Source organism: Pecten maximus, chromosome 14 (assembly GCF_902652985.1).
Source record: "Pecten maximus chromosome 14, xPecMax1.1, whole genome shotgun sequence".
Classification (NCBI taxonomy): domain Eukaryota; kingdom Metazoa; phylum Mollusca; class Bivalvia; order Pectinida; family Pectinidae; genus Pecten; species Pecten maximus.
In genome coordinates, this window is record NC_047028.1 from 20,022,067 (window position 1) to 20,046,020 (window position 23,954).

Sequence of the window (23,954 nt, forward strand, 5' to 3'; positions counted from 1 at the left end):
TACTGGTAGTAATTCTCCAGTGCAGGTGAATATGAAAGTCTAGATCTGTGGCCATTATTTTTCATTTCTCAAAAAAATGGTCAGAAATGGTTGAGCCAAAGCTTTTCTTTCTAGAGCATGGATGAAAATAATGGTCAAACAAAGTCAATGGTATTTCAATGGCATTTAAATGGTTCACCTGTGAGTAAACCATTTTTTTGTACCATTGAAAGACCATTGATCTGAAAAGTGAAAATATCGTTATTCTGTTGTACTCGTAAAACATATGTCATATTCAACGGGAAACCAAACGCCATTAAAACAAAAATAATGACGGTTTGGAAATCATCGCAATAAGAGGACTGAAAATGAACAATTTGTTCGTGATGCAATAAAATATATCTATCCACTTTAAATTCAAAAGATAAAATTAGAAACTAAAACGTTTAGAAGGCGGAATAATGTTTTACGTATGGTACCTGTAGTATTGTCTTTTTAGGAGATGCAGCATCTCTGAAGACAACTTAACAATTGCCAACATTATAATGAGGGTCGTTTCGAGAATCACAGGCCTCAAAAAAAAAAAAAAAAAAAAGGGGGAGGGGGGATTCGAAGTTCTTTACAAACCTACCATTATTACTGACCGACCATGCATCATCCTCTCGCAAACAGAGTTTGGCAGCCCTTAATACCAGCATACTAAGAAACAATATTAGGTCCCTTGGTTAGTAAGAAATTGTTTAAAGAAAACACGAATTTTGACTTGTTACATTGAAAGTCGGTAAAAGATCATTCATTTGAACAGAATTGATAACTCTTCATCCCAGCATGTTGCATGCACAGTAACAGTAGACATCGAGCCTTTTGGTTATTGAGAAGAAATGAAGGGAAAAGTTGACAACGTATGGCGGACACTGTGCCATGCCATAAGCTCAATCATTTGGCCTTTCTGGGGTTTTTGGCTTAAGGCCCTTCTCATTTTAGCTATGAAGCGTGGTCCTTTTTGATTTTTTTTATCCAGTTAATCAAGCCCCAAATAAGGAATATTTTCAAAAATTAATATATACGTTCTACTTTTGATGAAAAGATATTGTAAGGCCTGTTAAAATATCTAGACCGGCGATACATGCCCTTTGCCCATATTGTCAGTAACTTAACTAAATTAAATGAATTCCTTGTTAAATTACTATTAACAAATATATCAATCTTCATTTTATTAACGAACTATCTAGATAAGCCATACATGCCCTTTGCCCATATTGTCACTTAACTAAATTAAATGAATTCCTTGTAAAATCACTATACGTGTTAGACTTAGATAGATTAGAAACTACAGTAAGTAAAAGAAACAGAATTGAACACAACTACAGAGGTAAGTTGACATTTTCTTTATTGCCTCTACTTTTGATTATAACAGTGATATAACATACTACATACATACACACAGGATAAGGCATGTGGTGGTGATGACAATGCTACACCCAACCCTGGGCACTTCACAGTGATTGGTCAGAAAAATCTGTGAATGTTGGTGATTGGTCAGAGCCTAGCAACATGGGCACTTAACAATGATTGGCCAATGTCTAGCAACCCTGGATAACTCACAACGATTGGTCAGTACTTTGCAATCATGGATACTTTGCAACAATTGGTCAGTGCCTTGCAAACTTGGGCACTTCATAATGATTGGTCAGTAACCTAGAAACCCTGGACACTTCACAACAGTTGGTCAGTACCTAGGAATCCTGGACACTTTACAACGATTGGTCAGTGCCTAGGAAACCCTGGCCACTTCACAACAATTGGTCAGTACCTAGAAAACCCTGGACACTTCACAACGATTGGTCAATGTACCATTTAACATCTGGCCAGCATTGATTGGTTAATTAAAATCTTCAAAGTATAAACTTAGTTTCCACATCATTGTTTTGCCTTAAATGGTTCCAATGTACTACATCCGACATATAGATATCATTTTTATTTTATCTGTATGTTGACAAAAAACCAAAAGTGCTGAATACATTTTCAAAATGACTTGATTGCAATGTGAGTGTATGACTGATAGACCAATCCCTGTGAGTGGCCTTCAGATGTACCTCCCGACTACACACTATCAGTGTATTTCTATACAGACAAGCCGATACATTATACTCCTACAAAGTCCAATAAAACACAACAACATGACTAGGTATGAAGGAGAGAAGGGAACACAGTTCTATTTCAATCAACAATCTAGGTCAGGGCTGTGCTTGATTTGTTGTATGCCGGTCTTTAATGGAATGTGCCAGTCACTTGATAGGGGCATGCCAGTCTTGTTGATTTTGCCAATGAGTGGCTACCCAGTCAAGCCGGATTCTTTGCCACTGTACAAATCAAGCAGAGCCTATTGAGGAAGTGGTTGACATGAGACACCAGTATCATGGTAGATTGATAACAGTTTTGATAAAATTTGTTAAGTTAATTGTATTTCTATTTGATGGAATGTTCAAAGATAAAATGTACGAACATTATTATAAAATGAATTCCCAATACATCTATTACCTGAAAAGGGGCAAGAACAAATTTTCTTCAAACATTGCAGTTGTAACTTGACTTGTCTCTTTGAGATCCAGCTCATTTTTTTTAAACAAATAATATTTTCGTATTAAGAATATTTAATCTTTATCTTAAAACAGTTCTAATTAAAATATTTCCATTTAATGCAGGTAAAGTTAAAGAAAGTCAGCCATGCCACAGAATAGCAAGTATCATATTAAAAGTAATTAAAGTTCAATGATGAAAAGTTCAAAAAGATTTAAAGTTCTATAAATGCAAATACATTGTAGTATGATATCACCACAAAAATAGTATGTAGCAATCCAAATGTCTAACATATAATATTTATCATGCAATAAGCCCTTGTGTCAAACATTACATACCAATGAAACAGCGTTCATTCCCATTTCTATTTTAAACTAAAATAGATATGGGTGGGCTTATCGCCAACCATGGGCTTATTGCAGAATATGATACATATATGAAATACTGATAATATATTTGTCGTACAATTGTTGTTTTTTTTTTACATAAATTGTTAAAAAAAAAAACAGATCATCTTTATTCAGAAACACATTTTTCTTTCTCAAATTTGTTAATCAACTTTATTATTTATATTTTTCATAGGACAAAACATTCACGTCAATATTCCTTATTTTCCAAATCTGGCCTAAATTCTGTTGTATCTTAAATATTGTCTGCATTCATTTTTTAGTTTACATCAGGTTTTGTGCTTTGTATACAGTAGATGAAACATTGGATATCATTGATCATTTTGATGCCATCATATACACAATATGTGATGAATCTCATATGTTTTCATCTAATAGCTAAAATTTGGTCTATAGTAGGAATGTTCTTTAATTTATGTTGATGAAAAGCATACTGATTCCCTTTTAATACTACCAGATGTAATGCTTTTTATACATTAATCATTTCAAATTTTAGGAAATTGATAAAAAAATTACAAAAAAAAATTACGAAAGACACTTAATATATAAAATCTACGAAAGCAGTTAATTTGAAATTTTTCTTTAAATAAAAACAAATCATTAAAATCTGTTTTTAAAATCTAAAATATCTCACCACACTAGGTTTACTTCAGGTGTTAAACATGTATGCATTTGATGCATGGAATATATCAAACATACTTTTTAAATGTACAGTAACTTTCCTTTACGTAATGAATGCACATACTGCAGGTATATTTTTCTACAGGAAAAAAAAGTATAAACACTCTACTGTATTCTTTCAAGTGATACAACAAAATCAGTTTTCTTTCAAGTGATACAATAAAATCACAACATTTTTTTCACATTGCATACTGAGAAATGCACATTTGGATAGCAGCTTTGGCGCAAGAGCCATTTATTTTCTTTTTCAAAATTATAACTTTCTGTTTAATGCCCGAATTATGTACATGTATATCATTAGCAGTACACCTCCATATGATAAGAACAAATAGTATTCAATTTTTATGTGAAATGAATTTTACTTTTTAACAAAACAAGAGCAGAACAGAAACAGCAATAGTGCATTCAAGATTGTGAATTCCAGGATTGAGTCAGTGTATTTTCTTTTCAAATCGATCAAATCATTGGTGATACAATAAGAATTTATTCATTTCAGAATTAAAATAGTTTTTGAATCTCCTTCCGACACAATTTTGATGGCAGGAAGTTTTACAAACCAGACAGAAAATATCCTGTACCATATCATACACTCTAGTTTGAGTTCTATAAAATGTAGCACAAGCTCAAATCCAAATTTTTTTTAAACTAGACAGCCGTACATGATTGTCAAAATCATTTTACACAGACTGTCAACTCAGAAATCACTTTAAAATGCATTCCTACAACACCTATCCCGCTTTTGCATTCTCCCATACATTATTTTCTTTATCATTTTTCAGATTTCCTCTTGATTTTCATTTGTATTGCCAAATCCTTTTTTCAATGCCAAAAACTCCCCAGACCAAATAGTGGAGGTACAATGTATAATATGGTTTTACTGACAAATACTGGTAGTACAATCTGTATATAAATAATAAGGTTTTACTGAAAATAGTGGCAGTATAACAAGGTTTTATGGAGAATAATATATTGATCTCTGTTTTAATACTGGAAATATATTGGCTAAGATTTAAATACAGGTAAATGAATATCTGAAAAATACAATAATGACAAAATTATTTCCTCTGAAGCAAACATATGATACAAACATAATCAGTTTAAAACACAATATCTTCCTCTACCTCAATGCTTAATACCACCGAGTTACAAAACAAATAAAACTTCATTAAAATCACTACAGTTATTACATTGTAGAATTGAAAACTGATGTTCCTAACTTTGCATGTACAGCAAATATTCTGGCAGCAATTCAACATGATGACACCTTGTATACAAACCAGACACACATCACAGACAGTTTTATATAATTTGTCTTTCAATCATGATATGCGAGGCGGAACATGTGTTGTATGTGTGTGTATATACCTGTCGATCATGTACATGAGCGATACTCTTCACATGTTAATAATACTATCAACATTCTGGCAAATATGTGGCAACATTTACACTGCTATGTTTAGTAACTTCTCACATCTTTATCAAGAACACAAAAAAATATATATCAGCAAAAATGGGATGGAGTCTAACACACATAAAACCATGCATATATTTCATTTTTCAAATGTATCATAAAACAACAACAGATTAACACACAAGTAATATACCTAAATTATTTGTAGTAATGTATCAAAAAATAAACTTAAAACATGATTAATTATTATTAGTAAAAGAAATAAATGGTTTCAAACCAGTAAATAAAAGGGTAATTCAGAATTATTACAGTCTATCTGCCTAGATGACCACTCAACAAAATAAAAACGTTTTGACCAATGGTATCATCTATTAAAATGTTTTGACCAATGGTATTACTAACCTATTGTATTAGATTTTAAATTTCCATGAATATTATAAGAAAAACCTATAGAACCCATAACATTGGAAGAACCAAAGGACCAATAAGAAACTTTATAACATCTAATTAGATAATTCCTGGAAAAACCAAGAGCCAATAGGCACCTTTATAGCATCCTAGACAGAACTAAGGGAGCAATAGCAAGCTTTGTAACATCCAAGATCATTGGTAAATCCAGGAACCAATAGGCAGCTACAAAACATCCTAGGCAGAACCAAGGAACCAAAAGAGAGTTTACCCCCAGAAATTATACTCTTGAGATAACTAAGGGACAAAGTTTAATTGTAAAATTTCATTTGTATAACCAAGGGACTAACAGAAGCTGTGATCATGTTATTGAATATTGGTCACCAAAGGACCAGTTAAATATTTTTTCAACATTTAGATCTTCATTCTAATCAAAACAAATATTTGAAATTATTCCATGGAAAACACAGAAAAAAACTATGGTTTCATGTTTGAAAAAGCTCTGGACAAACACTTAGGACTTTTCATATTAATCAATGACTGAACATTATAGGGTTATTATCCTATAAATACATGCATGTGCTTTCATTTTAAAATGGTGCATAATGATTTCAAGAATGAAATTTCAAGAATGACATCAATCTAGTTATCTTATACCAAAGGATAGTTACATATTAAAAAGATAGATACAAAACCCTTTATACATATTCTTGAACAATACTTCTATTACTATATTCTATACCGATACAAAAGTGACTTACACACATGCGTACATACACAACAAGCCTGTTCTAACTCGATCAAGAGCAGCCAAATATAGTTTATGTTTCCCTGAGACCGTCTCCGATGTTGTATCAAATAGAAAAAGGCTGCAAATGGTTTAAAATGGAGGGTGGGGTAGGGGAGACCAATATGGAGGTGGGTCCTCAAGTGTTAAGCTTAATTATTCAGTCTCTACAACCATTCTTCTGGTGCACAGAATAAAAAAAATGGATACAAATTGAGCATATAATCCTCCTTTAAAACAAATGATGGTATGCATATGTTTTTTCTGACAATGTTGGGCTTACTCCTGATTTCAGATTTCTTAAAAAAGTATGGATATTTTTATAAAGAGCTCAATAAGTCATGAAAAGTTAAAATATTTCTAATTTTACTAATACACTAGACTATACTGCATGTCTACAATAGCAGTCAATTTACTTCAGAATTGACCATGAGAAATAATAAAGGAAGGTCAATACAGGTCAATCGGACCTTTAAAATGACCTACAATTTTATTGTTTTGTTTTTAATTCACTATTTATTTTGGTAGCTATAATATCTTCAGCCTATTTTGTTGCCTAAAGAAGAAAGGTCTTTACTGATAGACTATTAAAGGAATTCTTAGCACTGATGACAACTGACAAGATATATTTTTCCAGATCAAAGTTCTTCCAATGATTTATAATTGCTTTTAATTATACATGTTCATCATACATAAATATATACTCTTGGAAATTGTACCCAAGCAAACACATGAAATGTATATGCAACTAGCACATATATATGCATGTTTATACTGTTGTTGACATTATTACAATAAATATTTCAAAATACTATCATATTAATTCGAATATTTATAAAACCTCTAATGTATACAGACCCAGGTAAAATTCTTGTTTGTTGAAGCCAAATGGTCATGCAAAGAAATTTCAGCAGAATAATAAATAGTTCAGGCACCAAAAAAGACCTGTTTTAGAAGTTGTGTGATTCCTAAAAAGAGTTTTTAGTAGCTGCGCAAATCCTAATTATGCACAGGGTTGAAAGAATTTTTTTTAATGGAATGGCTTCTGTAAAGGAAGATAAAATGTGGCCTTTTCCAGGAATCCCAAAATGTTGTAATTACCTGGTAGCAAGTCTATGTAACTTGTTCTGGTAACTATAAGATTGTGCATATAAAATTTCTGTCAAGAATGACTTTTTCAGGACTTACTTCAAAATAACCTTACTAATAACATTGGCTACTAGAATCATTTCTGTCCCTGTAGTGAATCTCAAAATTTTGGGGCCTTGTCTCTTTAAACCTGAGATCTATTGAAGTCTGTAATATAAACATATATATATATTCGCAAGTCATATGATTACAGTTGTACTAAAATCATCAGATATTCCGACATATATTCCATGGTGAATGAGTAGTTGTCCGCCTATGTTGTGCTCTATCGCTGCCAGGTACATTGCTGTACATTGCTATCATCATGCATGGCCATTTTGTTTGGAGCCTACATAGTCCCCGTAAGCTACCATTATTTTTTCACTCCTATATCGAGTCAATCGTAAATTCCTACGCACTTCGTTTGTTATAGGTCCACGAAAGCCACCTTTGCGGAGAAGAGAGTCTATTGTCTGTTCTATGTTCCATCCTGTAAGGCAAAAAAAGAGTGTTGTATAGGTTACAAAACATTTGGTTTATTTTGTTTAAAATCCTATTAACAGCCAGGGTCATTCAAGGACGTGCCAGGTTTTGGAGGTGGAGGAAAGCTAGAGTACCCAGAGAAAAACCACCGCCCTACGGTCAGTACCAGGCAACTGCTCCAGATGGGTTTCGAACTCGCGTCCTAGAGGTGGCCATGAAGGGCTAGTGATAAAGTATCGGGACACCTTAACCACTATGCCACTGCTGCCCCCGCTACAATACAATGAGGCTGAATATTGGGTGAGTTTTGTAAATAAATTATACTTAAAGTCATAGGATCAACAATATTCACATAATAATTACATGTACACATTTCAGGGAAACAGCTCTTCATTGAATAGATGTATTTTAAAAATATCTTGTATTGTTTTGTTTTCACGGTCATAATCATAATTAAGAAGATACAGTGCACTCTGTATATACCGGTCACCTTTGGGACCACAAAATAAAGCCGGTTTGTAGAGAGTTCCGGATTGTAGAGTTTCTACTTGATATCGTCGTTGAATGCAAAAAAAAAAAAAATTAATAAAAAAAATAATAACAGATGTATTACAAAGAAGATGTCATTGTGCATTATTCATGCATATACAAACTTTGAATCTAATAACATAATTTAATTCAACACTGGCAATATGACACTATGTGTACGGTACATCGGTTGAAAACAATCACTGAATGTTGTTTGTTTTAGAGGCCTTCCACTGAGTCCGAACAATCAACCGATCTGACACTTTCTAAAAGTGCAGATTCCCAATCTGAGGAATTAGCCCCAATTTCTAATTGGTCCTAATGTCGGCGGCTGTCGTGAGATCCATGTTTGTTGATAATATAAACGGAGTAATACAAAAGGTATGTCGTCACCATCATCTCAGACTTCTTCATCCGGTACGTTCAGGTAGTGAGGTCCGCGAAGGGGAAGCCAGCCAGCATGAAACATTTCTTAATTACGATACATTTACAAACACGTAACATTATTGGTATAAATTGACAAAAATGCATTCTTTATTGTACCTAACAACTGTTTAGGTGATTATCCAGCCGTAGCCACCTGTGGACAATGACGTTTAATGGTCAATTAATAATATACCTGTGCGGCCCGGAATATATGGCCGGATTATAGAATAGACAGAGTCCGGATTATGCAGAGTTTATTTAGTAGTAAATTACTATAAATAAAGAAAGAGAATTTTCGGGACTAAATTATTTGGCCGGTTTGGACAGAGTCCGGTTTGGACAGAGTGCACTGTACTGACAATTATTTTCTGCCATTTAATTATTATTGTACCAATAATTATCACCTACAACTTAAAAAGTTATTAAAGATATTAAAAGACAAGATATTTTGATACCGTTATAACAAGGGTTAAACAAGGCATCGCAAACGAAACAAATCCCCTCGCGTGTTAACACATGAACTCTGACGCAAAATGGGGGGTGGGGTTATTGCAGGACATTGAAATAACATCAGTTGTCATTTGCACTGAACTGCAATAGACATGGATGGGCTTATTATCAGGCATGGGTTCATTGCCAGATAAATATGGTATATATTATTATGCACTCAACAGTATCTGGTTATGCATCACACTAGCAACTTCATTTCCTGATAGTTATTATAATTATGTGTGTATCTAAATGCATATATAAGCATTTTCCTTTGTTCAGAAGGTTTAATTGGCATAGTACATGATTATTTTCTTGGACCAATATTATGGTCAGGATCCATTCAAAAATGAAGTCGCAACAACGCTGACAAAGATTTTCTATAAATAGTAATGGTGACCTTGGCCTTAACCTTGGCGCCCTGAAACACGAACTTGTTTGAGGTATTGCCATGCTTGACCCATATATGAAGTTTGGTCAGGATCCGTTCAAAAATGAAGTCACATTACAGCGCTGACAAAGATTTTCTATAAATAGTAACGGTGACATTGGCCTTGACCTTGGTGCCCTAAAACACGAACTCGTTCGAGGTATTCCCATGCTGTACCCATATATGAAGTTTGGTCAGGATCCGTTCAGAAATGAAGTCGCTAGAGTGCTGACAAAGGTTTTCTATAAATAGTAACGGTGACATTAACCTTGACCTTGGCACCCCGAAACACGAACTCGTTCGACGTATTCCCATGCTGGACCCATATGTGAAGTTTGGTCAGGATCCGTTCAGAAATGAAGTTGCAAGAGTGCTGACAAAGATTTTCTATAAATAGTAACGGTGACCTTGACCTTGACACCCTGAAACACGAACTCGTTCGAGGTATTCCCATGCTGGACCCATATATGAAGTTTGGTCAGAATCCGTTCAAAAATGAAGTCGCAAGAGCGCTGACAAAAAGTGAACATACGTACGAAAGGAACGCTATATCCCCTCCCCGACTTTCGTCGCGAGGGGATAATAAGTGTAAATACCCGAGTTTGATATTGCCAAAATTATTTTATTGTACTCAAGTTTGATTTTGAAGAAATTATTTTACTGCCTGTACTCGAGTTTGATTTTGCCAAAATCATTTTATTGAATAATAAATTATACATGTATATGAGTTTTACTTTATAATATTAGACTTACCATTAGTACTAGCTGGTCTGCATCAGTGGTCATAATTAGCATATGATATTTTTAATTACCTTGTTCAATGGCAACTTCCGGTAAATATGTGGCTGTTTTCTTGTGGCCTTTCTCGTTTAAAAACTCAATTCTAATGCCATGTGTTCCAACCTGTTGAAAATAATGCATTCAAACATTCGTTAACATATATATATATATGACCTACAAAATTACGCACAGATGAAATTCTTCCCTAACTTAATATCATATGTAATAATATGTACATACTTTTGCACCATCAGGGCCTGTATTTCCCTTTATCACTAGGTCTGACATTGATTATCCTATCATATAGCTTATAAAGGGCTTTACATCACCGCAGTAGATGAGATGTGATTGTCCATGAATGACAGGGAAACCGACGGTCACTTTTAGATTACCATATCACACCAAGCCATATAGGATACTGTTAGCATGCATGACACTCCACCTGGTCACATACACACCTAGTTTAATAAATGATCCTAACTTAAAAAATTTCAGTAGGAAAGCATTACAGAATTTAAGGGAAAAATCTTAGTAAAGGAACCTTCTATGGAAAAATTTAAGTTAAGGAATTCTTTAAGTTATGGAATGTTGAGGAAACCAGGGAGTCACCCCCGGACAGATAATACAGTCATATAACCAGTCCTTAATTATAGCAACATTAGTGCTGAATGCCAAGCAGATAGATGAACGGAATCCATAGCATATTGCTTAAACCTTAAGCATTCAAAGGCAAGTATGGTATCCTATCACAATAAATGGATTTTCATGTCCATTTTGTTGATTTGATGGTTTAATTTATGCTATAGTTACTAACCTCCCAATCTTCAAAGTCTTTGGCATCCTCAAAATTGGTGAGTATGGACACAGAAACATGCAGTTTGCTAAACTCGTCCTTGGTTATTGGACTAAAACGGCTGTCTTTCATAGCACTGCAATACAGAAAATGGTTCACAAATCATCATTTATATATATCTATATATATATAACACAGTATATTCCCAAGACAAGTATGACCATGTACACAATTTGTTATAATATCTACCAAACTAAAAGGATGAATGCCTAATCGGCTATACAAACAGCTACATTTCCAAACACGACTTAGACTGACAGTATTACTCAAGACAATATATACTATAACCTTAAAGGAATGACCTGTCGTAGGTAAATAAGACAATTGCATATTATGCCTACTCAAGGATGCTTTTTCTCAAAACCAGAATAGAAAAAAAATCGACCTATACATAGGGACCTAATGTAAGTATTCTACCATCCAAATAATATGTAATTATCTTATGTTTATTTATTTGACCATAGTATTCCATGATGAAAATAATATATACCGGTACTTAACTTCAGTATTTTTCAAAAACCTGATTATAAATATAACAAGCTAGGTATTGCTAATGACAAGTAATATAATCCATATATGTATACTGGCCCTCGCTAAAAATATTAAGAATGACCTTGACCCGAAACCCTGAAACTCTGTAGCTACTAATTATATAATCATACTGAAGTTAAATAACCACCTTTTACCATTATACCTTGAAGCATGACTGAGAAAAAAGGCGGAAAACTGAGTGGATGGACTGACAGCTGGAAGGGGAGGAAATTAAACCTGTATAGTTCTCCCTGGTTTTACATCTAAGTGACTACATGTAATAATAACATTTATATACACCAGAAATGAATTAGTCTTCAAATTGGCCGTGTATTTAATAAAAAAAACAAGAGGCCCAGAGGGCCTGTATCGCTCACCTGGATTTCATGAGATATGAAACAAGAATGATGATTAAGTATATTGGCACTGGTATTGCTATGTCAATATATCATAGGCATTTTATATGGGTACGTGAGGTTTTTATGCCAAAAATGCATTAATCCATGAAATGAAATTGACTTTTGGCGCAACCCCTGATGCTACCACACAAATGTGAGTGATATCCATTGCTTAGTTTCAGAAAAGAAGTTGTTTAAACCAATTGACCCCTTTTGACCCCGCCCTCTGCACCCTGGGGTCAGTTCCTTCCGTTATAAAATTTTGAATCCCTAATCAAAAGGATGCTACCAGTCAAATATGAGCTGTTTCATAGAAGTTGTTCATATCAATTTAGCCAAATTCACCCTTTTTGGCCCCACCCCTAAGTCCCCTGGGGGGGGGGTCAACCCCAAAATTTGTACAATTTTGAATCCCCACCCCATGACCATGCTACCATACAAATGTGAGTGATATATCCATTGCTTAGTTTCAGAGAAGAAGTTGTTTATATCAATTCTGCCAAAATGACCCCTTTTGGCCCCGCCTCTTAGCTCCCCGGGGGTCAGCTCTGTCATTTATACAGTTTTGAATCCCTACCCCGGGGGTTGAAGCAGGCAAATATGAGCGATATCCATAGCTTAGTTTCAGAGAAGAAGTTGTTTATATCAATTTAGCCAAATTGACCCCTTTTGGCCCCGCCCCTCAGGCCCCAGGTAGGTCGGCCCCACCATTTGTACAATTTTGAATCCTGGCCCCAAAGGGATGCTCACAGTCAAATACGAGCAATATCTATTGCTTGATTTCAGAGGAGAAGTTGTTCATATCAATATAGCCAAATTGACCCTTCTTGGCCCCGCCCCTCAGGCCCCCGTGGGGTCAGCCTTACCATTTGTACAATTTTGAATCCCCACCCCATACTGATGCTACCAGGCAAATATGAGCAATATCCATTGCTCGGTTTCAGAGGAGAAGTCGTTTATATCAATATAGCCCAATTGACCACATTTGGCCCCGCCCCTCAGGCCCCCGTGGGGTCAGCCTCACCATTTGTACAATTTTGAATTCCCATCTCATAGTGATGCTACCAGGCAAATATGAGCAATATCCATTGCTTGGTTTCAGAGAAGAAGTCGTTGATATAAATATAGGTATATTGACCCATTTTGGCCCCGCCCTCAGGCCCCCAGGGGGTCAGCCCCACCATTTGTACAATTTTGAATCCTCACCCCATAGTGATGCTACCAGGCAAATAGGAGCGATATCCTTTGCTTGGTTTCAGAGAAGAAGTCGTTTATATTAATATAGCCAAATTGACCCCTTTTGGCCCCGCCCCTCAGACCCCTGGGGGGTCAGCCCCACCATTTGTACAATTTTGAGTCCACACCCCATAGGGATGCTTCTGACAAAATTTCGTCAAATTCTGATCAGTGGTTATGAAGAAGAAGTCAATTGTTGACGGACGGACGGACGACGGACGACGGACGGACGGACGACGGACGCAACGGTATGGCATAAGCTCACCTTGGTCCTTCGGACCAGGTGAGCTAAAAAATCAGAATCAAGCAACAGTAAGTATTCACTATTATCTAATATAAGAGTATACACTTTGGTGAGGTAGCAGCTGGCACATTGGTAGCACATTTGTCTTTCGTGATCCCTATATTGTTAAGTTGGATGGGGTTTGATTCCTTGTTCAGGCATGGAAAGATAGGGGGACTGGGTTACTTACCTGAAAATGTATATTTTCTCTCCCCTCCCCAACACCACAATAAGATCCCTTGCCCTTGTGTTCTTCCATTTGGGTCAACAGGTGATCAATATAAGATATATGATATACTTTTTTTTGCAATTAAAATAAAATAAATAAAGTCAACATTTATTAACTACAGTGTATAACTTTACACAGACTACCATATTTACTTACCTAGTGACAGCATATTCCCTGAGGCCACTGTGTAGATTGGTGGCAGAGAATGTTCCTATACATCCTCGGAGACGACGGTTACTACCTATTTTCCATGTAACAAACAATGGACTGAAAAGTACATAGAAAATATTTCATTAATACACGTTTTTTTCTCTAGATCTGCTATATATGTTTATATACAATGTTTTTTTTACAATACCAAATAGCCTACATATCATTTGAAGGATCACCCTAGCTTACTAGTTAGGCTTGTGTGAATTTCCTCTTAGCCTAGTGGTGTAGGATGTTTGCTTTTGGTTTATTTGTTTAACATCCTATTAACAGCCAGGGTCATTTAAGCACTGTTTTTTCAGGCAGAGGAAAGCTGGAGTACCCAGAGAAAAACCACCACCCAACAGTCATTACCAGGCAACTGTACATGTCCCCCATGGGTTTTGACCTTGCGACCATATGAGGTTGAGGGCTAGTAAAGTGTTGTTGTACCTTAACCACTCGGTCACCACAGCCCCTACCACTCGACCACCGCAGCCCCTACCACTCGACCACCACAGCCCCTACCGGTGGCTAGAGGTGGCTAGTTCCAGCCCAAGTGTGGGTGGGGCATTTTACATTATTCCTTCCTATGACACGCATTTAAAATTTTGGATCACAATATCAATTTGACACTATTTTTTACACAAGTTAGATTCAGTGTAATCATAATCTAATCAGTTATTACCATATGAATATATATTACCTTACAAGTTCAAATTAGTTAATTGTATGTAATTTTTGTTTTCCTATATAATCTATGCTAAAATCTCCCTTTGATATATATATTCTTTCCATAAATTAATCCATACTGTTATAATGTAATGTATATGTATAATACCAACCTTTTGGTTATGTAGAGTATTCACTCAATTCTTATTAATTATTAGTAAATCAATTATAACAGTTTAGAACTCTTCCCAAGCATGTAACTTTGTTTGACAGTGTTGAATATTGATGGTGTTGTTCCCTGAAACCATATACATTGTACTAGAATAAAAACTATGAATTTACAGTTAAAACTTGGAGCCTCTATATGCTACATGTTTTGTAAGCTACGTATATGTTAAGTTGACACTGTTAAATTACTGTCCATCACAAATAATTTCTTCTAATTTCCTAGTTACCACATCATATTTTAGAAACTTAAAGTTTGACTCTTATATTGCCACACATTCAGCTGTTAATTGATTTAAATTAATGATGTTTTATTTTAATTTACTAATTGAGCATGACATATCTCCACATAAATAGTTCATTTCAATGAATGATATCATTTAAATTACAATTTGGCTGACAAATTGATAGTATCTATGTATACATAACGTTACATACTGGTATGATCTGTTCTATTTCCTCATTTTAAATGAAACTTATTCAATAAATGACATTTAATATCAGTACTTGAAAATAGTCTGGTATATTTTGTTGAGAGACCTATCATTGTGAGAAACATTACACTTAATGCGATAGGTTAATACTGTAGACTTACTTCACATACATTATCATAAGCATGTGTTCATAGTAATGACAAACCCAAAACAAAACAAATACTGATGTAAACATTGAGATTTTCTCATTAAAATCCAATGAAATATTTTAGTTAATCATATTCACATATCTTTAAAATAACAACGGGGAATTGGGGAACACAAAAATCCATTCAATTCTATAATCTTCTTATAGTTACAATGTATTTGTGTTACTCAGGATTGAATATTTTCCCTGGAGTCTAGAGTAAGTTAATAGACAGCCAGCTGTTAGTATCCAAATCTCACTGTCGACTTTCATTAAATATAATTACAAGTTAGGTCGAATTATGCTCAGACAAAGACTTTTTTCTGATGTTTACTTAATAAAGACCATCTTTATAAGGTCGGGAAGAAGGGCGATACGGACGATTGATTTTGATACACAAAGGTTTCTTCGTGGGTTTGTTTGTATACACATTGGTAACTGTACATCCCTACAACACAGATGGAATCGCCCAAATAATAAATAAAAATTCCTTTTGTCATTTCTCAAGTTTTTCAGTTCTTGAGTGAAATATCTCATAAAAAGACGTTTTTTTGAATGATATCAACACAAACACCTATTTTGTATAAGAACCAAGCATAACACGGCTATAAATCCACTGAGAAACATCCGAAATTAATCGTTTTTTGGATGAACCCTGTGGCTTGTTTTGGTACAACTTACTATGCATCGTTGGTGAAAACTGGGTTTCTGGGCGGATCATAATTATGCAAATAACTGTGCAAAACGTCAAAACAGAAGTAACACATGTCGCGACAGGCTACACTATAACCATTTTTGAAAGTATTCGGATGAACCGCGGAGCCATTACAACAAATCGATGGCATCGAATTGTTGAGCTTTTGTTTCTTCACACCACAACAGCTAGCCGCCATGATAGATCCCTCGGCTCACAGAAACTATCGCGAGATCTCAATGAAACATTCGGGTGTTCTCGCACCGCTATGATTCCTATAAGGATAACGCCAGTTTCTATCAATTTCCGCATGCGTAAAGGGACGAAAAGCCAAAAATCTCAGGTAATGTTTCAGTCTTAGAGCGAAGGAGGTGTTGACTGAGTGTGTTATTCCTTAGGTATGATTTCGATGATTTTGACAATCCGTGCATAGATGATTACATATTTTAAATAGTCACGTGAGGAATCGAATACATCTCTCTTCTTTCATATGTATATGTGAATAGATACTGCTGAGATACCTCATGGTTTCGTCAGCTTTCAGTAAAGTTATATATACAGTATAAGACATGTATATCCCGGTGGTCGGATCTGCAGTCCCAGCACAGGGACATGTAGAGCTCTATAAAATCCTAATTTTCTGAGTGACGATCTAGCTAAGTGCATCAAGGCAGTTTTTAAAAAAGGTGACATTAACAGCAGAGCCCTTCGAATTAAGTGATATTTTACTATGCAAAGACTATGAATAATATAAAGTTATATGGCATGTGTCCAATATCTCTATACAGTGTATATATATGATCAATGGATAATGATTGGCAATGTATTTGAAATTTGAACTCTGTTTCAGGGACAGCTTAACCAGACTTTGAACTCTCATACACAGGATATGATATCATTATTTATAAAGCTATATATACTAGATCAATTTAAAAGTGAAACAAGTCCAGTATCCTGCAGAATAGAAACTGAAACCAAAGTTATTTACTGTGAATAAGCACTCCCTGTAATGGCTATTCACTATTCAGCATGTAACTGGTGTCTAAACTTCAGTGTATAAGGCAATCAGATTAATTACATATATATGCATTTTTGTTACCCAAGGCTTCTGCTTGCCTTACAATCCATGAGTTTCAATTACTGTACTTCAGTTTTATCAAAAACTAAAGGATGGGACTACTTTTTACACGGTTAATTGCTACACAAGACAGAACATGAACAGCATGAAGAAATCTTTCTCATAAACTATGCTGATAATTTGTTTTGTATGTATACTTTGTTGGGTTTAATTGTATATTGGCCCATATGTTTGTTTTGAGTGTCATTTTGAGGTAGGGTCTCCTTGAAGTACTGTCAGGGATTTTCCGGGTCAATAATTTTTCACAAGATTTTCTTTAAGGGAATGGGTCCTTCTAACAGACTGAGATTCTTTTGTAGGAAAATCCCTGACTGTACAGTTGGTGTAACTTGGTGGCCATCCCTCTGAAAAATCTATTGGAGGCTTGTGTGTGCTTTCTAAAGTAATTGGGGTAAACGTTAACTATCTTGCTTGATTAAAAAAGGACACAAGTAGGGCAGTCCAAAAACAGTGTATGCTGTCGGCTTCCTTGGAATACAATTTCTAAGTACATGTATTGTGTGACAGACTGAGATTGTTTTGTAGGACAATCCCTGACTGTACAGTTGGTGTAACTTGGACACCATTACTGTAAAAAATCTATTGGAGGCTTGTCGTGTGCTATCTAAAGTAATTGGGGTGAACTATCTTGCTTAATTAAAAAGGACACAAGTAGGGCAGTCCAAAAACAGTGTATCATCCATGCTGTTGGCTTCCTTGGCATACAATTTCTAAGTACATGTATTGTGTAAAGATGACTGGGTAATTTATAATTTAGGAATGTTCCTGGGACATAAAACTGGACACATTTGAAATTCTCACTCTAAACTGTATAAACTATGACCGACAATTGAGGTGAACAGGAACACATCAGCAGCTTTTAGTTCTTTTTGGTGTGGATGTGATGTCACCCCTGGTAGTTATTTCCAACAAATAAAAAAAAATTACTGGTTAAGTATTTGGGATGCAAATTTAATAATTATACATTTTTCTGTTTTCAATGAAGAGACAATTTGCAAATACATTTCATGTACCATGATTATAATTGGGGACATAGTCATTGGGAGACTTAAATTATTTGCAACATTACTTCATAGTTCAACAATTAAATATTTCCATGATTGCTTTAAATTTCCAACTGGCCTTGAGGTTATTTTCTTGAAATTTTGTGTTTTTATTGTGTGAATTTTTTCTTTTTAGTATGAATGAGGTGCTGTCTGGGGGTCACACAAGCACTGTGTTGTGTGTAGATGTCCAAAAGGATGGCAGCAACATTGCCTCAGGAGGCGAGGGTGGGCAGATTTGTCTCTGGTCATCAAGTGGAACACTGGTCCAAAAGTATGTTAATGAAAACACTGATTGTGGATCAGTCTGCTTTTCTAAGGAAAAAGAAAATATACTTTATGCATCCTTTGATACCAAGATTTGTGTGTTTGATTTGAAGAATTTTTCTGAACCTTTGGAAACATTCAATGTGAACCAAGATGAAGTCAACCAGATAGTGTTGGATGAAAAAGAGAAATTTCTTGCTGCTTGTGATGATTCTGGTGAAATAAAAATTCTTGATATTCAGGAAAATAGAGTTTATAAAACTCTTAGGCATAAACACACTAATATTTGTTCATCTGTTTGTTTTCGGCCGAAAAAACCATGGGAGATAATAACTGGAGGTTTAGACTGTAAGCTGATTCATTGGGACTTCTCAAGACCAAAGTGTTTGAATCAGTTCAATATGCAAGAAATGCAGAACACAAATTCTGACATGGAAGCATATATGGTAAACCCTCCTTTTATCCATAACTTGGCCTCCTCAAGCGATGGACACTATCTCGCATGTGCTTTAGAAAATGGACTTGTCAGCCTCTTTGATATGAAAAGGAAGAACATACGAGAACTTTTCAGCCTACATGCTCATTCTCAAGGTACTTCACAGGTTCACTTCATCTCGGATACATGTTTGGTATCCGGGGGCAACGACTGTTGCGTTGTACTTTGGGATCTTGAGAAATCAAATGACAATGAAGCGACATCAAATGTTGGTGAAAGTAATGGTGCCAGTCCCTTGACCAATGGTCACACTCATCCCCAGGAACAGAGGAATGAAAATGTGTCTAGTGCTTGTAAAGTGCTGGAGATTCAACATTCCAATAAAATAAACTGGATGAAACCTTTCGAGAAGAATGGTGTGAGAAAACTTGCAGTGGCAGATCAGACCCCCAATATCACAATACTGTCACTGCAGTAACATTTTGCCATATATGCTGAGTTTTGAATTTGCTGCTGTGAATGGAAACATTTTATCATGATATTTTAACTGCAAGTAAATTAAACCGTAATACTTTTTATGGCATGATTCTAGTATTACTGCAGTGAAGAACAAGATTTTATCATGACATTCTCTTGCTGCTGTGAAATTGCAACCACACACACAGTTCATATGAATGTTTTTGGTGTGAAATGTGAACAATATACCTGGTAGCTGGTTCTGTCACTACAGTGAACAAGGAGACTCATAGTGCCTTTATGTATACGGTACAAAAGATAGAATGTCAAATTTATGGCACATTGTGGCAGTAGTAAGGAAAGTTGATGTCTTTGGCATTGTAATCTCTTCAGTAGTAACAGTACCTTAATATATATTAAAATGTTTGATTATATGATAATTAAGGGTCCAATAAGGTTACCCTACTTGATTTCTGAAGTCCCATGTAAAGTTCACTTAACATTTGGGAATAGACAATTTCATAAGTCAAATATCACTAGTAACTATTTCTCTAAATTCTGACGGTCAAACGTGTTGAGGGTGGAATGGAAGCTCAGAACACTTCATTACCACTACTGTCCAGTACAATTTTGTGCAAGATGTATTTATTGTGTGTCAGATGTACATGTACATACAAGGTATTTATTTTTGAAAAGACTTTTCGTTTTCAACTTTTTGATATTTCTAGATGATGAGTATATTACTATATATTTTGCAGACACGGACAATCCTGTGTCCCAATATAAAAGTGCAGGCATGGACCACAATACCTTAGAGATTATCTACAATGTTCCCTAGATATATACTTGAAATGTGTTTATTGAAAAATGCTTTAAAAGTACATATTTAAGTATTTCTTTCATGCAAGAAAGAAAATGATCAAACTTGGGCAATTATATGAATCATTATTTCATAATTGAATTAAAAATTGTAAGAGAAAAATTTAGTAAGTTGCAATTGGTGTTTTCTCTGTGAGGTAACATTTGAATCCTATTAAAGTGAACTTAAAGTAAAGTTTCTTTATTATCTTAAATTGAAACTAATGAATGTTACTAACTTCTGATGGATAGTTGGGTAGTGCTAGACTCACTTTATTGTAATTTCCAGGCCTTGGTTTCATGACTTCACTTGGAATGACAGCTGAATATTTTGTAGCTTTCAGATTTTAGAATTTGGTGAAATTTTAACATGTTTGCATGATGTATTGAATTGCCTGAATAATAAATTGAAGGAATAATCCTCAAAATATAGACTATTTTTGCTATATATTTTTAGCCCACCATCATCAGATGGTGGGCTGTTCAAATCACCCTGCGTCCGTGGTCCGTCGTCCGTCCGTCCGTCCGTCCGTCCCTCCGTCCGTAAACAATTCTTGTTATCGCTATTTCTCAGAAAGTACTGAAGGGATCTTTCTCAAATTTCATATGTAGGTTCCCCTTGGTGCCTAGTTATGCATATTGCGTTTTGAGACCAATCGGAAAACAAAATGGCCGACAGGCTGCCATCTTGGATTTTGACAATTGAAGTTTGTTATCGCTATTTCTGAGAAAGTACTGAAGGGATCTTTCTCAAATTTCATATGAAGGTTCCCCTTGGTACTTAGTTATGCATATTGCGTTTTGAGACCAATCGGATAACAACATGGCCGACAGGCAGCCATCTTGGATTTTGACAATTGAAGTTTGTTATCGCTATTTCTGAGAAAGTACTGAAGGGATCTTTCTCAAATTTAATATGAAGGTTCCCCTTGGTGCCTAGTTATGCATATTGCGTTTTGAGACCAATCGGATAACAACATGGCCGACAGGCAGCCATTTTGGATTTTGACAATTGAAGTTTGTTATCGCTATTTCTGAGAAAGTACTGAAGGGATCTTTCTCAAATTTCATATGTAGGTTCCCCTTGGTGCCTAGTTATGCATATTGCGTTTTGAGACCAATCGGAAAACAAAATGGCCGACAGGCTGCCATCTTGGATTTTGACAATTGAAGTTTGTTATCGCTATTTCTGAGAAAGTACTGAAGGGATCTTTCTCAAATTTCATATGAAGGTTCCCCTTGGTACTTAGTTATGCATATTGCGTTTTGAGACCAATCGGATAACAACATGGCCGACAGGCAGCCATCTTGGATTTTGACAATTGAAGTTTGTTATCGCTATTTCTGAGAAAGTACTGAAGGGATCTTTCTCAAATTTAATATGAAGGTTCCCCTTGGTGCCTAGTTATGCATATTGCGATTTGAGACCAATCGGAAAACAACATGGCCGACAGGCAGCCATCTTGGATTTTGACAATTGAAGTTTGTTACCACTATTTCTGAGAAAGTACTGAATGGATCTTTCTGAAATTTCATATGTAGGTTTCCCTTGGTGCCTAGTTATGCATATTGCGTTTTGAGACCAATCCGAAAACAACATGGCCGACAGGCAGCTATCTTGGATTTTGACAATTGAAGTTTGTTATCTCTATTTCTCAAAGTACTGAATGGATCTTTCTCAAATTTCATAAGTAGGTTCCCCTTGGTCCCTTGTATTGCATTTTTGGACCAGTCTGTCCTGAAAACAACCTGGCAAACAAACAGCCATTATCGTTAAATCTCAAATTTCTTATATAGCTAGGATTCCCTTGTTTGAAAAGTACTGGAGGGATGTCTCAATTTGCACAGATTAGTAAAATGAAGGGAAAAGTAGAGAAAAGATCAATCTGACATGGAACCTATGAAGATCATTCAATGGTGGGCGCCAAGATCCCTCTGAGATCTCTTGTTTACCTTATTAGACCACCATCATCAGATGGTGAGCTATTCAAATCGCCCTGCGTTCGTCGTCCCTCCGTCCGTAAACAATTTTTGTTATCGCTATTTCTCAGAAAGTACTGAAGGGATCTTTCTCAAATTTCATATATAGGTTCCCCTTGGGGCCTAGTTATGCATATTGCATTTTGAGACCAATCGGAAAACAACATGGCCGACAGGCAGCCATCTTGGATTTTGCAATTGAAGTTTGTTATCGCTATTTCTCAGAAAGCACTGAAGGGATCTTTCTGAAATTTCATGTGTAGGTTCCCCTCGGTGCCTAGTTATGCATATTGCATTTTGAGACTAATCGGAAAACAACATGGCCGACAGGCAGCCATCTTGGATTTTGACAATTGAAGTTTGTTATCTCTATTTCTCAGAAACTAATGAAGGGATCTTTCTGAAATTTCATATGTAGGTTCCCCTCAGTGCTAAGTTATGCATATTGCATTTTGAGACCAATCGTAAAACAACATGGCCGACAGGCAGCCATCTTGGATTTTGACAATTGAAGTTTGTTATTGCTATTTCTCAGAAAGCAATGAAAGGATCTTTCTGAAATTTCATTTGTAGGGTGCCTTCTGTGCCTAGTTATGCATATTGGATTTTGAGACCATTTAGAAAACAACCTGGCCGACAGGCAGCCATCTTGGATTTTGACAATTGAAGTTTGTTATCGCTATTTTACAGAAGGTACTGAAGGGATCTTTCTCAAATTTCATATGTAGGTTCCCCTTGATCCCTGGTATTGCATTTTGGGACAAATCCGAAAACAACATGGCCGACAGACAGCCATTATTATCTTAATCTTAAATTTTATATATAGGTTCCCCTTGTTTGAAAAGTACTAGAGGGCTGTTCCTGAATTTACACAGATTAGTAAGACTAAGAGGAAGGGAAAAGTAGAGAAAAGATCAATCTGACATGGAACCTATAAAGATCATTCAATGGTGGGCGCCAAGATCCCTCTGGGATCTCTTGTTTTTAGTATACTAGTACTCTTTCAGATCTAACCATTCAAGGATTTTTTTCAAGAAATTTTTTATTCAATGTATACGTAACACATATGCATTCCGATTTTTCCAAGATCTTCATTCCACCCTAGATTTGATATCATTCTAGAAGTAACATATAGGAACACATTCTTTGACTGGAACATGGGGTATCGGAATGGAATACAGTTTTAATCATATCAGTGATCCCTGGCACAAAGCTAGTCTGCTGATCATAAGACAGTCCAGATATATAATTACTACTAATAAGACATTGACACATGCAAGGCTTGGTGTACATGTCTTGTACAAGGTAATTAGTTACAATCAATATCA

At 35.5% G+C, this 23,954-nt stretch overlaps 2 protein-coding genes across 3 annotated transcripts; one reads left to right on the top strand and one right to left on the bottom strand.

Annotated features, from left to right (window-relative positions):
- Positions 1–1,351: 1,351 nt before the first annotated feature.
- On the bottom strand, positions 1,352–16,694 carry LOC117342424 (AMME syndrome candidate gene 1 protein homolog). Its single transcript, XM_033904582.1, has 5 exons — positions 16,436–16,694; positions 14,204–14,314; positions 11,332–11,446; positions 10,550–10,640; positions 1,352–7,871 (listed from the first exon to the last, which is right to left on the bottom strand). Exons 1-5 carry the CDS (start codon positions 16,645–16,647, stop codon positions 7,705–7,707), a joined length of 696 nt encoding a protein of 231 aa, XP_033760473.1. The 5' UTR covers positions 16,648–16,694; the 3' UTR covers positions 1,352–7,704.
- On the top strand, positions 16,684–21,080 carry LOC117342423 (WD repeat-containing protein 53-like). Of its 2 annotated transcripts, none has more exons than XM_033904580.1 (2): positions 16,684–16,791; positions 18,766–21,080. In XM_033904580.1, the coding sequence occupies exon 2, from the start codon at positions 18,767–18,769 to the stop codon at positions 19,808–19,810; it is 1,044 nt and encodes a 347-aa protein (XP_033760471.1). In that variant the 5' UTR covers positions 16,684–16,791; position 18,766; the 3' UTR covers positions 19,811–21,080. The 2 variants fall into 2 exon arrangements, with proteins under 2 accessions (XP_033760471.1, XP_033760472.1); XM_033904581.1 differs by having other exon boundaries at positions 16,767–16,846.
- The last annotated feature ends 2,874 nt before the right edge of the window (positions 21,081–23,954 follow it).

Coding starts and splice junctions, on each gene's coding strand:
- LOC117342423 (XM_033904580.1), top strand. CDS start 18,767: ATGAATGAGGTGCTGTCTGGGGGTCACACAAGCACTGTGTTGTGTGTA.
- LOC117342424 (XM_033904582.1), bottom strand. CDS start 16,647: ATGGCGGCTAGCTGTTGTGGTGTGAAGAAACAAAAGCTCAACAATTCG. Junction 14,315..16,435: donor GTTTTCACCAACGATGCATA/GTAAGTTGTACC, acceptor TGTACTTTTCAG/TCCATTGTTTGTTACATGGA. Junction 7,872..10,549: donor GGAAGTTGCCATTGAACAAG/GTAATTAAAAAT, acceptor TTTGCCTTACAG/GATGGAACATAGAACAGACA.